Source organism: Olea europaea, chromosome 13, assembly GCF_002742605.1.
Source record: "Olea europaea var. sylvestris chromosome 13, O_europaea_v1, whole genome shotgun sequence".
Classification (NCBI taxonomy): Eukaryota; Viridiplantae; Streptophyta; class Magnoliopsida; order Lamiales; family Oleaceae; genus Olea; species Olea europaea.
The window spans coordinates 18461948-18481038 of record NC_036249.1 but is presented as its reverse complement, the minus strand read 5'-3'; the positions used below and the strand labels follow the sequence as shown (position 1 = coordinate 18481038).

General features: G+C 37.1%; 1 protein-coding gene and 1 pseudogene across 1 annotated transcript; one reads left to right on the top strand and one right to left on the bottom strand.

The window, feature by feature from the left end:
- LOC111408506 overlaps positions 1 to 2580 on the top strand; it is a 4635-nt pseudogene extending 2055 nt beyond the window's left edge.
- A 2784-nt stretch (positions 2581 to 5364) lies between these two features.
- On the bottom strand, positions 5365 to 7619 carry LOC111407781 (UPF0503 protein At3g09070, chloroplastic-like). Its single transcript, XM_023037449.1, has one exon. The coding sequence runs from the start codon at positions 7489 to 7491 to the stop codon at positions 5920 to 5922; it is 1572 nt and encodes a 523-aa protein (XP_022893217.1). The 5' UTR covers positions 7492 to 7619; the 3' UTR covers positions 5365 to 5919.
- Between the last annotated feature and the right edge of the window lie 11472 nt (positions 7620 to 19091).

The following is a 19091-nucleotide window of genomic DNA, read 5'->3' as shown; positions in this document are numbered from 1 at the left end:
GAAGTTAATTCTGTTGGGGTTTTTTCGTGTTTCTTCTTGGCCATTACAGAAATCACAAAACAATGCAAGATACAAAATCGAGCATGAAACCACTTGCCATCAAAGAAGATGAAGATAACTGTACGAAAGATGGGACAGTAGATTATCGCAATAAACCTGCTAACAAGAAGAAAACAGGAAACTGGAGAGCCTGTCCATTTATCCTGGGTTAGTTATTTTCATTCTTAATTCTTCCAAATTAAGTCATTTCTGGTAATAACACTGCTTACTGAGTATTGAATATTTTTCTGCAGGAAATGAATGTTGTGAAAGATTAGCATACTATGGAATGAGCTCCAATTTGTTTCTTTATTTCACAAATCAACTCAATCAACACAGTGTAACTGCTTCGAAAAATCTGTCGAATTGGTCGGGTACTTGCTATGTTATGCCATTACTTGGAGCTTTTCTTGCTGATGCATATTTAGGAAGATATTGGACTATTGCCAGCTTTTCGACCATCTATGTTATCGTAAGTTCAACTATCTGTTTCTTTTAGTAGAGGTAGTGACGAACTGAACAAATTGGAAAGAAAATGAACCGTGAAGTTACTGAAAATCGGGCTTAATTTGTTGTTGTTATATTTGATCGCCTCGTCTAAAAGCTTAAATCTTTAGAAAGATAGCACTTCTCATCCCTAGGTCTTGTCAACTATTTACCCATTGCTAAATTCTATCAACAGGGAATGACACTATTGACACTATCAGCAACAGTATCCGGCCTGAGGCCAACTTGTTTAAAGAAAGATGTATGTACTGCAACACATGCTCAAACATCAGTCTGTTTTCTTGCACTCTATCTGATAGCACTCGGAACCGGTGGGATTAAGCCATGTGTCTCATCATACGGTGCAGATCAATTTGATGACACTGATGAGGCTGAGAAGAAGCACAAAAGTTATTTCTTCAATTGGTTCTATTTTTCAATCAATATTGGTGCACTTATTGCCTCCTCTGTGATTGTTTGGATACAAGTCAACATTGGTTGGGGATGGGGATTCAGTATTCCTGCTGTGGCTATGGCAATAGCTGTGGCCTTTTTCTTTTCAGGTACTCGACTTTTTCGGTACCAGAAACCCGGTGGCAGCCCTCTTACGCGTCTCTGCAAGGTGGTGGTAGCCACACTGAGAAAAACTCGAGTTATGGTACCTGAGGACAAGTCTCTTCTATACGAGACTTCCAATGCAGAATCCGTTATAGTAGGCAGCCGCAAGCTCGATCACACAGATGAACTTCAGTACGTACCCTCTTCTACTATAGACTGTGTGTTTGGTACGTTAGATTGAATAGGATAAGACAAGCAACTAATAGATTTTGTCACATATATCTCTTCTTTAATCTTGTCTAGTCTTATCTAGTCCAACATTCTAAACATATCTTAAAAGTGTTTACTTTAGCCTTAATACGGATCATGAATCCATTATTTATTTAACGAACTACCTAAAAGTCCAAGGACCTTTAGTACTGCTGTACTCTCCGGAACTAGCATCTTCGTGCAAACCAACACAGTGTTCTTAAAAGAACAGAAATTCTTAAATACGAACTACGCTCGACTTCTATTATATAATCAACTTCCTTTCATTGGATAAGCAAGCTGGGGAAACTTGAGTCAAGTCTTTACAAGACTTATCGGGTAAACCATCAAGCACAAGTACCCAATTTTATTGCAGTTATTCGACCAAATAATTAAAGTGATTACTTTTCAAAAAACAGCAGTTTCTAGTCTGATAACTTTGTCAAATCTCAGGTTCTTTGATAAGGCAGCAGTGATACAACAATCAGATTATAAAAAGGACTCAATAGATCCCTGGAGACTGTGCACTGTTACAGAAGTTGAAGAACTGAAATCAATTATCCGATTACTTCCCATATGGGCTACTGGCATTATGTTCAGCACGGTGTATGCACAAATGGGCAACTTATTCTTGTTACAAGGAACATACATGAACACAAAACTTGGCACTTTCAACATCCCGGAAGCATCCCTAGGCATTTTCGACACTATCAGTGTCATTTTTTGGGTTCCGGTCTATGACCAAATCCTGATTCCTATAGTAAGAAAATTCACAGGCCATAAGAATGGTTTGACACAGTTGCAGCGTATGGGGGTCGAGCAATTCTAGAGGTTGTTCGACTAGGAATTGTACGAAGACACGACCTGTATAACACAAAGCAAGTACCCATCTCGATACTCTGGCAAATCCCACAATATTTCATCATAGGGTGTGCGGAAGTGTTCACAAACATAGGACAACTCGAATTCTTCTATGAACAAGCACCTGATTCTATGAGAAGTTTATGTGCAGCCCTGTCTTTAACAACTGCTGCTGTGGGAAGCTATGTGAGTTCTTTGTTACTGACTATTGTTACAGATATCAGTACTAGGAAAGGGAAGCCTGGATGGATAGCAAAAAATTTGAACCGTGGGCACCTCCATTACTTCTTTTTGCTACTGGCTGTTCTGAGTTTTCTCAACTTGGGAGCTTTCATTGGGGTGGCAAAGAGATATACATACAAAAGGGCTGTGGGAACTCTTCGTTGACGACTATGTGAAGTGACAACTATGCAGCACTGGATAGCACTGTACATATTGGATAATATTTATTTTCTTTTTCTTCTTCAATCCTGTTCAGTTATGTCTATTACAGCGTGACAATCATGTTAACGTGCATGTTAATGTGTTATCATTTCATGTTCAGTGTTAATGAACTATGTTAACTATGAAAGTGAAAGATGCTGAACCTTGAAACTAATCTCGGTAACTTTTGTTGATGTGGTGAGAGAACCATGAATAAGGTTGTTGGAGAGAAATATAAGTATGGTTCTCGTCTCTTCAACCGTGGGAAGTTATCTAACCCCAAGTTTGAACATAAAACAGAAATAAATTAATTTATCCTCGGTCTAATAGTCTTAATTTTTGATTCGGTAGTTTAAGATAATATTAGAGCACAGAAATGTCGTAAATTCATGTATAACAGTGACCAATTTACGAAAATTGCTCGTCAGTCCAGAATCAGTCACCATTTTTCCCTGATATTCCACTCCCTTCTAGCCAAACAGTTCCATGGTAAGTTTCACTTTCCAGAGACTGGTTACCACTGGGCTGGCAATTACCCTATGTGCAATTATCGTAGAGAGCAATCCAAGACTTATCATAAACCATGAAGCAGCCTCTCAAACAACAATTTCCAAATTTCCTTATAGGCTCAGTGTACAGGCAGCTCTTTTTCCCTGACCTGCTGGGGTACATCCCGTAATTTACCTCCCTCACAAAGCTCTAAGAGGGGGGCGGTAGACGCCTTCAAGGTTGGGGTTCAACCTTTTTTTTTTTTTTAAACAATAATTTCCAAATAAGACAACAATAAAATGGTATATGGTGTTGGAAAATGTCACAACTCCTTAATTGCTTTTTCCAGTTTAGCATGCTCAGGACACCAGTACTTCTAGTGATTGAGACCCAATTGCCCAGCGTTGAACCTAAAATTGAAAGAAAAAAAAAATTACGCCAGAACTTCTAGTGATTGAGACCTAATTGCCCAGCGTTGAACCTAACCCTTAATAAAAATAAAATAAAATAATTCCTTTGTTATGATAGAAAACTACAGTGGTATAAGCAGTTGCGAATCCAGCACCGAAGTCGACCTAGGATGGTCGTTGACCGTCAACAATCAACGATCATAATAGCCGATCGTTTATTAAAATTTGATTAAATAATATTAAATTATTCAATATATATATATATATATATATATATATATATATATATGTAAATGCATTAAAACGTAAAAATTATATATATATGAAAATATAATTCAATAAAACCCAAAATGCTAAAAAAAAAAAAAATTGTACGATACAACCTTTGCAACACTCACATCATTTATAGCTTTCATCTTATTTCAGTAAAGAATCAAAATACAATTTTTTCATGTTTTTTCCCCATAAAATGCACTTTTCTTGTGGCCAATGATAAATTTCTTGTATATAGAATTCTCTGTCAAAATCCTTTTACGAATTGAACTTAACTTTTCACCGTGTCAAAACAAGAAATAATTTTGAAATATTGAGGTAAAATTGGTAGAGATAAGAAAAAAAATTAATTCAAGAAAAAGCAAAGACAAACAGTCATCATTTTTCTTCAAAGAATATCCACTGGTACACACTTATTTAACTACACAACATGTTAGAAATTAGTTAAGTTCTTTCTATCACATATATTTGGCTAAGAAAATAGATATATTCAAATATTAGCAAGCCAATCACCTCCAAGATCCGGAATTTGAGTCAAAATGTGAGGATCAAGCCAATCTTCCAGCATTTCATCACAAATTGGCTCTCTAGAAGAAGACGATAATAAACCATTACTACCTTTCTTATTTCCATCATTGAGTTCGCTGCAATCACGACTCCTCCTCCTCATCTCCTCACGCTCACATTCGCCCAATCGCCAGTCCCTTCCTTCAGCTTCGCCAATCGCCCCAATCGCCTTTCACTCCTTTAGCTTTCACAGTTTCAAGATTTGGGGGAAAATGAAATTTGGAGTTGAAGAGAAAATTAAATTATATTGATTATGATTTATGGACCAAGACAATTCATTGGGTAAAACTCCATTCCCAGCAGTCTGAACATTTCGGCAGATCCAGCTAGGGCGGCCAATGGATCCACCACTGGGCACAAGTATGCTACAAAACAACTTTCAGTCCATGCTTAACTCCTCGACAACACAAGTATATCCATTCTGCATACATGGAAGACCTTTCCCTATTTTCTACCCAAAGAAACATGCATAGGTAATATGTAGTGGTGACAATGGGCCAAGTCGGATAACCACAAGCTCAAGATTTTTTTTTTTTTTTTTTGACCTTTTTTGTTCTCAATTTTTACGAGCCCACTAGAACTTCAGGCTTGTAGGTGGTTGCGAGCTCGTCCAACGAACCCCCAACTCGGCTTGGGCTCAGGATCGTCCCGAAATGAGCCCGAGCTGTCCATTGGCCAAGCTTTGACGAGCCGAGCTGACGAACTACTTGACCCCTTTGCCACCCCTCGTCCCGAAACAAGCTCAAGCCGTCCATGGGCCGAGCCAACGAACTACTCAACCCTTTTGCCACCCTAATAATATGAACACCCTATATATCATCTTTCACATGCAAGACAACGAACCTCCTGAATTTCATAGACATGCAATTATAAAATGAGAATGCATTACGTACTTAACACCTCCCGCTCCTCACACACAAGGTCAAAGTCATTCTTGGAATACCTGAGACGTCCTATATGCAATTGTATGATGATAGTTCAAATGTAAAACAAAGGAAGAAGCAAAAAGTTCACAATCTGGCTTAGGCCTGAACCATTATACACGAAATAATATTGTTGTACAGACGAAAAAAGATTCAATACAAGAGGCCTTCAAACAAAGAAAGAATATTTGAAACTATTATTACTGTGTTACAGATAAGGCTAAAAGATATAAAAACTACATGTGATTAAGGTACTAGATTTGAAAATTCGTTACAAGTATAGCCTAATAATTTTGCAGAGAAGAATTGTTCACCTTCAGTTCACTTCAACTGCAGAACATTCCCAGTGATTATATTTGAGTTCACAGCTTGAGATTTCCACCCTTTATGCTCTTCGAACTCCTCAATGGTGTCATATAGAATGGCACCATGCCATTGTCAAGATCCATTGCCAAATATTTGGCTCTCGTGTTTCTCTCTAGCATAAACCTTGAGTTCAATTCAACTGCAGAACATTTCGAGTGATTATATTTGAGTTCTACAGCTTGAATTTTCCACCCTTTCTGCTCTTCAAACTCCTCAATGGTGTCACATAGAATGGCACCATGTCATTGTCAAGATCCATTGACGAAAATTTGGCACTAGTGTTTCTCCCCAGCATAAATTCTTCCCTTCCCTTGAAAGCATAGACCGCTGTTATCAATATTCCTTCTACCATAACTTGATCCCGGGATTTCATATGAATTCCTTGAACCGACAACACTACTACTGCGTGCAAGCTTCGGACCTGACACTTGTTTTACTTCTCCTCTGGCCTCCTCCCCTTGCTTGGGGACATCAATTGAGCTGTCAATTACATTTCTTGGGAAACTTTCACACTTATCTTCGCACTTCTTGTGTTTGAAATTAATGACATTACGTACTCTGTGCCATCTAACATTCTTAGGTACATTCATGTTACCAACATTTTCAATAGCAGCAGTTCTTTTAGAAATGGATGCAACCTTCTCCAAGTCATCATCTTTAACGGAATTCATATGCCAATCTTTCAATTCCCTCTCCGTGATTACCAACTTCAAGTTTGCCGGAGATACCCCTTGATCCTCTGAAGCCATTGTTTTTTTCCCTAAACTCCTGACAGAGCTCGACCTATCAAAACTACTACGCATCATGGAAGAAGAATCTGAATTAGAGTTACCTGATCCACCAGAGCTAGTCTCGTCTTCCATTATAGAATGCATTGGCCCATCAACCGACAACCTTTGATTCTCAAATCTATTGGCATTACCCAATATCCCATTCTCAACAACAGAAAACATCGGTGCAAGCCTTGGAATAGTCCTTGCAATCATGTACCCGTCCCAGGAAGCCCGAGGCTCATCAAATGAAATCCTACCTGCATCAACCGAATACCTTGGCTCTGTGTCACAAGATCTTCTCCTCCCAATATCGGTTTGAGTTTCCCTCGACTTTTCCCTGTTCGAAACCACATCATTACAACAATGGCTATCCGCAGTTTCACAGTTGATACTATTATTGGACTTCTTCATCTGACTCTTTTGTCTCCATTTCCGCAATTTCTTGGTGAAAACAGAAGCAGCGCCCAATATATTTCCAGCAATCCCTTTCAAATCCTTAGATTTATTATTTTTATTCTGAAATTCAAGATCTATGTATTCCTTCATTGTCTTGAATTCTCCTTCCTCAACCTCCTCCTCATCGTCAATAGCATTCACATCTACAGCCATCAATGCATTACGAGAAACCCTAATTTCTTCACTAATTCTATTTTCTTCACTTGACTCAATCACCGTATAAGTGAGTCTCGAAAGCCCCAAATTCCTCGATTCAACTTTGGAGCATCCACCAGATCCATTCTTTTCATCATCATCGTCGAACAGATGAGCCAGGGAGTTCCGATCCGACCTGACGTCGCATGACTTGCGACGCTGCTCGGTGAAGCTGCTACGGGAACAGGAAGCTTCACATTTTGAAGTGGAGACCGACCTACATCGGCGGAGCTCCGGCGAGAAGGAGACGGCAATGTCGGCGGCTGATGAATCCAGACCGGAGAGTCGTTCACGAAGGCAAGAAGCGCAGATGCCAGTGACCGGTTCATCAGGGTGGCGGTAACACGGGGAGAGGCGACAAGTACGGATCCGGGTTCGAGTTCGGGTACGGGCATGGCTTTGGGATTCTGGTTTGAGAGTCATTTGGAGCTGCGGACAGGAAGGGTCCTCAGTGACAGCATTTATAGTGCGTGTGTGGGGAGAGACAGAGAGAGAGAGAGAGAGAGAGAGTTGAAAGGTATCCTAGAAAGGGGCAAGTAGGCAGGGACAAAACCTCTCGATAAACCCTCCGTTAAGCAACAAACAAACTAGGATTTGATGTTTGTTTGGCTAAAATTAGAAAAATAGTTACTTTTAAGTAAGAGTTCTTATAAGTAAAAAAGTAACAGCATAGAATGATAGGTTCTGCTTATTTTGGAGAAGTAGTCAACTTTTAAAATCAGTTTTACTCTTGATACAGTCAAAAATAATTAGATGAATAAATTATTTAGCTCATATTTGGTGAAAATTAAAATCTAAATTTTAATTTAAGTCAAAGTTAACAATTAATTTTAATCATATATTGGGTTAATTATATGAATGGTCACTAAACTTTGCCCTATGTTACTTCTTAGTCACAGAACTTAAAAATGTCATTCAATGGTCACTGAATTTCGTTAAATGTTACTACTTCATAATCGAACTTTAAAATGTATCTCAATGGTCACTGAACTTTGCACCATGTTACCCATCCGTCACTTAAATGGAAAAATCCGTTAAATCCAACAAACGGCATCAACTTGAATGATGGATGAGTAACACAGTGCAAAGTTCGGTGACCATTGAGATACATTTTAATGTTCGATTATGAAGTAGTAACACTTAACGAAATTCAGTGACCATTGAGTTGCATTTTTAAGTTCAGTGACTAAATAGTAACATAGTTGAAAAAATCAAATCGACCTTAGTTACATTGGCACTATTCGAACATTTTTGTACTTTTATTTAATTTTTCTTTGTCAATTTCTTTTAGTATTCCAACTGTTTCTTTTTCAATCCATTTATGCGGAGTTTGAGATATGGTGATGGATGAATATCAAATGTACTTTTTCACCATAATGGATGAATATTAGCAACAATTCTATTTTATTTAATTTATATGTCTCTAATTTTCTGTTTCCTCTTTTTTCCCTTCATTTTCTTTGATTTCTTCTTTCATAGAGGTCGATTTGAGAAGTTTAGCCCTTGTTTGATCCTCATTTTGAGGGATAAAATGAATTTTTGAATAGTATATTGATGGGAAATGTATAGCTAAAAAATAAGGAAAAGTTTTGAATTTGTGTGTAATATTATTTTATTGAAGGATGTGTGATTGAATGATATCAAATCACTGTTTAAGAATGTGTATATATATATATATTGAAAGAATGAGACTCAAAGAATGGCTTAATAATTCAATTTAAAAATATATCTTAATAGCCACTAAACTTTACCCTATGTAACTATTTATTCACTGAACTTAAAAACATAACTCAATGGTCACCGAACTTTACACCGTGTTACCTATCCGTCACTCAAGTTGACGTCATTTGTTGGACTTAACGGATTTTTCCATTTGAGTGACGGATGGATAACACGGTATAAAGTTTGGTGACCATTGAAATACATTTTAAAGTTCGGTTATGAAGTAGTAACACTTGACGAAATTCAGTGACCATTGAGTTACATTTTTAATTTCAGTGACTAAGTAGTAACATAGGGCAAAGTTCAGTGACCATTCATATAATTAACTCATCATATATTTCATAAAATTCACAACTTTTCAACTACACTTCTCATTAATTTTTATCAAAATATACTAAAAATTTAATTTTATTATCGAACAAACAAGGCTAATTATTTAAAGCTAAAAATAAGTGAGTTATAAATTTTATTGATTCAACTATCACAACTGAACCATGATTGGGTGCTATATTTTTTTTTTTTAGAGTGTAAAATTTTTATATTTAGAAAATAATCTTCTTTAAAATATATATATATATATATATATATATTAGCTAGATGTTAAAAATAAATAAATAAATAATGATGATGATGATGATGATAGTAAATCTTTATTTTCCCCAACTCCATTCTTGGTTAGATCCAACCAGCAAAGCTAGAACAAAAGTCAAATTTAGTGCTTTGAAGTGTCGAATGGGAGGATCGTCGTATAATGAATAAAAAGTTACTCTATAGATAATAGATTGATCTTTCTAAATGCTTACATAGTGAAAGATTAGTAGCTCGATGTTGGCTGAATCAGGCAAATTTATGAAATCCATCAAAACTTCAATTTTCTGTTCCTTCACAATCAGACCAGTTAACCAATATGATCATGATATTGAGAATTTCATAAAAAAAATTTAATTCATGTATTTATGGAGAGCACTTATTCATCATTCCTGCACGAGTTGAATTAACTAATAAGCAAGGTAATGCAAGTTTGGAATTGATTCCAAAGTCCGAGTAATTAAAAGTTGTTTTAGGTGTTTGATAAATTTAAAAAAAAAATTAATTATAGAATATAGTGATGGTAGCGGGGTGGGGCGACTGCTTGCCCCTTTTGCCGCCCCATTTATCTTTTATTTTATTTTTTTTCACCTTTCTCTTCATGGGGCCCGCCCCCGCCCCACCAACGTATCGAGACAGATATTTTTGCCATCACTAATAGAATAATATGTGCCATCTGAGAGATTTTGAGAAACTGCAAAATGTTAACTTTTTAAATTTTTTTAAAAAAGAATTAAATTAATTCTAATTAATTTAATTAATTCCTTTTCTACTATTTGGACTTTAAATTAATTACTTTTCTATTATTTTGACTTTTTTTTTTATAATTTTATAAAATTTGAAATTTAATAGATATTATTATTTATTTTAACATAACTATATGAATATATATTATTATAAAAATTAAATAAGTTTTTCCAATACTATCAACAATGAATCTACAATAAATAAAAGGACTTTTGGCATTCAGCGTCCCCAATCTTTGCAAAATGTTAATAATCTATCCTCAACTTCTTTTTTTTTTTTTTTTTTTGGGCATCAGACGTCATCAACCTTTCGAAAATGTGGTAAAACTTGTTTTTTCACCATTTCAATTACGTAAAATGATGAATTTTATGACCGCTATAAACAAATATAAAAAAAGAAAAGAAATTAAAGCAACTAAGCCTCCGATTGGCCCCCATTTTGTGGAAATGAAAATGGATGGAATAGTAATTTTTTTGAAAAATGAGTGATTGGAAAAGAAGGAAAAGTTTTCTGTTTACATATAATATTATTTTATGAAAAATTGTGTGGTTGAAAATTTGAGAAAAAATGAAATGTAATGAAATGAAAATTAATGGAGGCCAAACGGGAGCTAAATAAATTTATTTCACCCACAACCCTACCTAAACTATCACCTGTCAACTGCAAACCACCACCACTATTTCAACCATCGCCAATACTGTACCACCCACCTACAATCGTTCTCAAATTCATATCAATCATCAAAAAAACAAAAAAAAAAGTAATAATAATAATAATAAACTCATTTCTACCGACAATCCATCCCCATTAAATCAAACACGGACTAAATTAAGAATAAAATTTTTCTATACTAAGATGTTGAATCAATCTTGGTGGAAATTGCCTAAAGCAAATGTGTACTACTACCTCTATGTGCTTTAGAATCCTCCATTACTTTGGTGTGATGTTTCTTGCCTTTCTTTAGTGTGGTGGGGCCAAAGATGTCGTGAAATCCGTGAGATCATCTTAAAGTGTAACTGTCAACGTGTCTGAAAGATTTGACCCTTTCTGTGATGACCCACTTTTTTTGTTTCATATTTTTTCCATTATATTTTTTTCATAGATAGGCATATAAATGATGAATATGTAAGGCTTAAGGCCCCTTTTTGGTATCATAAAAAAAAAAAATTGATTAAGGGTGTGTTTGTCACCCATTATTTGAACTGTGTGGTTAAAAAAAAGGAATTTTTTTATTTACGTATAATATTATTTTAATGAAGAATATGTAGTTAAAAATGAGTACTGTAGAAAAAATAATGGAAAAGAATGAGAGAAAATTGATGACAACAGGGGCTAAAATATAAATCAAATTTACAGTCTGTTTGAACTTTGAACCCCATCTTTTGTCACAAAATGTATTTTGAAATAATATTTTGATGGAAAATGTGACCTTAAAAAATAAGGAAAAATTTTGAATTTGCTTGTAAATTTATTTTATTGAAAAATGGGTAGTTGAAAATAAGAGAAAATATATATTTTAAAAATAGTAAAAACCAAACAAGGGCTTAATAATAAAATTTTAATTATATATTTTATTTTATTCATAAATGTTCAACTATACATTTTATTAACTTTTATTCTATTGATCATAACGCAGTGGGACAGTTATACCGTTGAATTTGCCACCTCAATTGGGTATTGGTTGGGGAGTGGATTGGTTTGGAGAACCCTAGTTGGTGAATAAGATTCATTTGTTCATTTTGAAAAGATTTAAGACTCTTGATACAATTTTCTTTTTATTTTTTTATTTAATTAAAGGAAGGACAAATTTTTACGTGGTCAAAATGGTGAAGGGATGAACTTTGCCTACATTTTCAAAATATTAAGAATGTCTAGTGCCAAAAAAAAAAGGTTGAGGATAGATTATAATATTTCTTAAATATGAGAGAGGAAAAAGTGGCTAAATCCTAAATAAAAAGTAGTGATGTTTGGGAAACATTAGGTTTATATTTTTAAATAATTTGTAATAGTATTATACAATTTCATTTTACTGTATTGAATATTTAAAACGATCATGGTGCATTTACACTCTTCTTTATATCTTTGTTGATGTTCTTCCACATTGATTCATTGAAATAATTGATTTTGAACACATCTATCATATTACTGTACAAATTCTTCCACATAAGAAGGATATCGACCACAATGTCATTCAAAAGTGTACATATAACATTATTCAAATTTGCGAAAAGTCTATCATATTACCTTAAATATATCATATAACGATCGTACTGTATAACTTAACCACTTTTACATAAAAAAATAAAAATAAAAAAGTGATGTTTTGTACTGATTTAAATCAAATTTTAATTTAAGTCAAAGTCAAATAATCAATTTTAACAATATCATTGGTCCCACAACTTTTCAATCACACATTTCAAAAGTTACTAAAAATCTAATTTTAATCTTCACCAAATAATGACATACTATATTCTTTAATTAAAAAGTATGTTCACTCAAATTTCCCATAATAAGCCCCTATTTGGCTCAAATTTTAATTTGAATTAAAATCAAATAATCACTATTAACCACATCTTTTATGGATCCCACAACTTTTCAATCACACAGTTCAAAAACTTCTATCAAAATTTACTAAAAATATAATTTTAATCGCCACCAAACAATCTCTTATTTTAGTTATATATAAAATATACGGATAATAGAAATTACAATCCCAAAATTTTCAAATTTTGTAACTTCTACATTAATATTTACATTTGTCATAGTCACACTGCAAAATATTTCATTCTCATGTGACGAAAGAACATATGGACGATTTTTATCGATGTGTTCGTTAATTGACCAGAAAATTAACATTGACTACATTTTAATAATGCAAAATAGTAATTTTATAATCTAAAAAAGGTATCCAAATCCCCTTCCTTCCAATGGAAATTATCCCATCATTTATGAGGTGAGAAGTGTCTCAATTACGAAAGAGGAAGAAACCAACTTTAAAATATATATTATAAGATTCACAAACTTTAAAATGTATATATTAGCATTCAACATTTTTGAAATAGAATTTACCAAACACCCAATCGATTTTTTTTTACCCTTACAGCAAACCAAAAGCTAATTCTCTTAAATAAATAAATAAATAATGGATACCAATTTTTCGAAAAGAAGCATTCAAAATGTAAGTATCTATGTGTGTGTGTGTTTTCTTAAGCCTCATTTGATTTAATAAAAAATGAAAATTTTAAGTGAAATTTCAAAATTAATTTTATCATACACAGGATCTAGGATATTTACGAAATTTTCAACATGTATTTTATCAACTTTTATTAAAATGTAACAAAACTAAACATGAGTCAATAGGCTTGAATCGACGTATGTAATTTATATCATATAATAAATCTCTTAATCTTAGCCAAATGTGGCCAAGTCATCGGGGTCATGGAGGAAGAAGATCGAATTAATTGTTTCAATATTCACCGAACTTATATCGTGATCACGAGTTACTCATTAAACTTTAAAGTGCTCATTGAATTTTGTCAGTTTGCACTCCATCTATCGACCTCAAAAAATCGTTACTTTATTCATTGATGTAACTAACGAAAATCTCACGTGGCAAGTTAAGATCGTTAAAAAAATTAGAGTTTAGCCAAATCATTGTTTCATTACTCATCCAACTAATAGTTGGTCACGGTTTACTCATCAAATTTCAAAATACTATTGGATAGTCATTCATCTATAAGGTGTTGCGATCTATCCATCATCCGTCATATTCTGTTCCCTTCATTGCTAATGTATTGCATGAAAATTCCATGTGACAAGTTACAATCGTTAAAAGATTATAACTCGTGTAAACCATCAACACACCAAAATTATCATATGTGAAAAAAGACTTCCACAGCCTCATAAACTTCTTTAAAACCCAATAAGGCATTCACGATTTTCAGCGCTAAAAAACCCAGCCCTATTCACCCATCTCACCCACATAAAACAATTATTGAAATTTGATGACATTTCCTTCCTCAAATGGGGATTTTCATGCGATACATTAGCAATGAAGGAAACAAAATATGGTGGTTGATGGATAAAGTACAACATCTTGAAGATAAGTGACTATTGAGAAGTATTTTGAAATTTGACGAGTAAACTATGACCAAGTGTAAGTTGAATATAAAACAATGGTTTTCCTGAGTTTTTTAACTTTTCAGTTTTCATTAGTCACTTCAACGAATAACATAACGAATTTTTGGAGTTAAATGTTTCATTAGCCATCGAACTTTTCGCAATGTTACGGTTTACTCACTGAACTTTCAAACTTGTCCCATTGGCCATTGAACTTCAATCCATTACTGCCCATTACTCATCGGATCAGATCTGTCAACTAACGTGTCTACACGGCAAACGAAAAATCTAGCTGGTCGGTTAAATCCTTACAAGTGTTAAATGATTTTCGAAACAATCGACCACATCAGCATTAAAAGCACGCCTTTCATTGAAAAGTTTTTCCTCACAAAATGGAATACGCCTTTCATTTTCATTTAACTCACCCAAATTGTAAACATCCAGAGAAGAAAATGAACCATACTCGAATTTGAAACCCTAAATTTCCCAAATCGAAACCCTAAGCTCAAAATCAAGGTTCGTTCCCGTCGTTGCTTACTACTCAAACATCCTACCCAAGAGTAAAGAAGCAACTCTCATTCTATTGTTATAATTCGCCTAATGGATGGACAACAGAAGGTAAATCTCAAACTTATGGGATTTAAATTCACCAACTCTTGTCCCGAATCAGAGCATATCCTCAACATCTTCACTCAAGAATCATAGGTTAGAATCATCTTCTCCAATATCTGTCAGATCTTGAAATCCAATACTCCCAGATCTCACACGAAGTCTTGTGTGTTCCGAAATTTCACTAGATTCATCTAGGCGAACGGCGGTATCTCAAATCAAGTAAGAAGAGATACTCATTTTTTTTTAAACTACACAAATGGAAAGATAGTTAATGGGAGTGAAATCATACAACTAGTTTTTTTGTACAACTTGTGTACCCAATTCGGTTACTAGATGAAAATGAGCCAAGGTCATAATTTGTACATATCCATGTCTGCATTGCATGTGTTCTATTGTTAAAAACTGAATTTGTATAGTTCTTTTGTTAATTCTTGTCAGTATTTCCATATGCAGAGTGAATTATGTTAATGTGTTACAATGATGTTGTCAATTATTGACATAGGAAGAAAGAAATATGTTATTTCAACTATTACACCCCATCTGAACAGCCTAGGAATTTCCACCACCACACATTCCGACCTGATAGACACCCATTCGAATTGTTTCCGAAGTGATCTCACCAATGTCAACTACCTGATAGCACACTGCGAGACATAGGCGATCCTACTTAACTGACCGAAGCACCCTCGTCCCTAAGACCGAGGAGAAGTGGTCCTCTGTCAGAAGATCCGTCGCCAATCTCAGAAAGAGATTTTTGCCAAGATCCTCTTTGTACCTAAGGTTTAAATTGGTTTGATGTCTCCATGAGGCTAGTTGATGTGACATATCAACTTTATGTCAACTCAACTCAGGAGAAACAAACAGCCCGCCCACTCTACAGACGCAGCTGATTGACGCCTATGAACAGACGCCTCATACCGTCAGATGTATACACGTGTCCCACATCCAACGGTTCATCCCACCTATAAATACTCAAGGTTTGGCAAGAGGCAAAGGTAATGAAATTCTTACTACATAGCACTCCATAGCAAGTTTATATATTTTCTCCTCCCCCTTAGTGTTTTTAACACAACCTCTGAGTATTGTTCCGACTACCCTAACCTGACTTGACCATCTACCCTAACCTGACTTGACCATCGGAGTGTATACGGCCACCACCACCCCCGCTGGTCCCGACCGTGTGCGTCTGACCGTGCGTTGATTGTGTGCAGGGAGGAATACGTGGAATAGCTATCCGTTGGCAATGTGGAAGGTCCAATTTTCGAGGTCAACAGATTGGCGCCGTCTGTAGGAAACACTTCCCGTTCAAAGTTCTACATTCTCCACCGGAGAAGTTACCGGAAAACTAGCGACTAACCCTGAAGATGACACATTCTTGAAAAAGAACAAAGTCGAGTTACAATCCAAGTTCTCACCACCTTTGAAAAAGGAGATAGGATGAGCTATAGCATGAAGACGACAACCCCATGAGAGAGGCCTCTGAAGAAGAGGTGCTCCATAACAATGTTACTCATCAGAGACCCCATCACCGGCGTCGTCGAGGTGGAAGAACAGCCATGCTCACTGAAGGAATGACTCAAATAGTTGCGGGTATAAGAGACATCGTAACTTAGAATATGGCAATGCATGAACTCCTCATGCAAGCCCGAGGTCACCAGGGCTCTCAAATGCCCTAAGGATCTTACCCAGTGCAGGAAGCCCCAGTATCTCGTTCCCGAGGCCACACCAGTCAGCACAGAGAACGCCCCCTTGAAAGAGAAGTGGGTGCCGAGGCCACATCTTATGTGCAAGAGAGCCAGCCATCAAAACCCCACTTGGGGGATAACTTCCCTCAAGAATATGAAGAACAGAGATCTGAAAGCATCTTCGACCAGATAGGGGAGGATCCTAGCAATAGGGCCCACCCAGTGAGAAGATCAGCTCGGCCGGATCAGGAACAAGAACAGGCCCCTCCTCCTCCTAGAAATAGGAGGGACAGGAGGAACCTAGTTGATTGGGGGAGTCGAGAAGGGGTACCTCCACCTCTCCAGAACATGCAAGATGATGAAGGGTCAGATGGGCCCTATCGATCTTATGAGATTGACGATGATGACGCTAACCTCCCTTTCTCAAGGGAGATTCGAAGCTTCCCAATGCCAGCAAATTTCATGCCCTCTAAGATCCCTAAGTATGAAGGAAAGGGGGATCTGGAGAAGCACCTCACCAAATACATGACACAGATGAGCCTAAGGGAAGCCTCGCCCGCTTTGAAATGCAGAGCCTTCCATTTAACATTAGGCGGAGCCGTCGAAGTGTGGTACAACAGGCTTCCTCCCCTAAGCATTAGAAGTTACCAGATTTGAAGAAAGCATTCCTAAACCAATACCTCTCACGCAGAGAAGGAGAGGCACCAGTGCAACGCCTGCAGGATATGAGGCAGGCCCCTGGGGAGACGCTGAAAAGTTATCTCACCAGGTTTACAGACGAAATCACCTACTGTGAACATGTCACTGACAGAGAAGCCCTTTCAGCCCTAAAAGGCGAGCTCAACATGAACACTTTGTTTTGGAGGGACGTGCGCAACAAGAATCCCTCCACCTATGATGAACTGGTAGAAATGATGAGAGTGAAAATTGTGAGTGAAGAAATAATTGATCACCGAAACCGTGCCGCGCAGGGACTCCTTCCGCCTCAGAGGCAGGTAGGTTGAGGACTCGTAGCACGCCTTGTTACTCAGCAATGGGCTCAGGCAGGTCACACAATAATTCCCACCTCCGGACAGGCACTGGCTTTTGCCACACTGAATGCAGTGCTAGTATTGGCATACGAAAATGCTCCTGGCGAAGCAGGGCCATCTGGAAGAATCGACAGCAAGAAAAAGAAGAAGAAACGATCAAACAAGCCTTTGGAAGGAGCGAGATTTTGTACTTTCCATCAACTATATGGGCATGACACCAATGAATGCAGAGACGCTCCTCGACGCTCAGACCAGATCGACCCACATCTCTCTAGGAGGAATGACTATCCACGCAAATCTGTCTCCCCGAACAGGGGAGATCGAAGGCACAGAGAGCAGTCACCCCGGAGAAGAGAATCTCGGGACCGAGGAGAGTCCAGGCAAAGAGATCAGGCCCCATTTGCTGGGAGCCAAGTCATCAGGAAAATCGACACTATCATTGGGGGACCTTACATCGACGGCAACATAAAGAATGCCCAAAGGAATTATACAAGGTAAGCGAAGAACCCACTAATGATCACTTACATTATGAACGAGTCCCAAGAGGCCAACAGGATGGCCCCAATTACATTCTCCCAAGAAGATGCTCAGGGAGTTCACCATCCTCATTGTGACGCACTGGTTGTGAGAGTCGTGGTGGCCAGAAATGGGCTCAAACACATGCTCGTTGACAGTGGAAGCTCGGTGAACATATTGTTTGGCTCCACCTTTGACAAAATGCGGATTGAACATGGGTTGATCCCTATGACTGACCCACTATTTGGATTCACAGGAGACAGTATCGTTCCACGAGGGTGGATCACTCTGCCCATCGAGATGGGTTCAGCACCCCTAGTGGCCCAACACTTCATGGAATTGTTAGTGGTGGACCACAGATCGACCTATCATGGGGTATAAGGCAGACCTGCATTGAAAGATCTTTGGGCCGTCACATTCATCCACTACTTGTGCATGAAATTCCCAACTGAACATGGGATTGCGACGGTTCGAGGCGACCAGATGGGCTCCAGGGCATGCTACTTGAACTCACTGCGAAAATCGGAGCCCTAAACCGTTAATGTAATCATAACTGAAGTTCCCATTGAAGCCAGTACAGACGTGGAAATGCTCGACGCCCTGAACAAGGGCATACTCTGAGCAAGAGGAAGACGTCGACATGGAAGAGACCCCTGAGCAAGGGCACCCTCTTGATGAGTTAGATCCCCGAATAATTGACTCTGAGCCAAATGCGACCCCAATGGAAGAATTGGAGACTTTCTCTGCCAACCCAGAGGACCCCAGTCAGGTCTTGCTCATAGGAAAGGCATTGTCCCCTGAAGCAAAAGTAGAGATGATAAGCTTCCTGAAAAGGGACTTGGATGTCTTCCTATGGAAGCATGAAGATATGGTGGGAATAGATCTGATGATCAGTTGCCATCACCTTAACATCAACCCCTCTTGTTCCCCCATAGACAGAAGAGACGTGCCCTCAATCTGGAAAGGTACGAGGCACTGAAAGATGAAGTTAGCAAACTTAGCC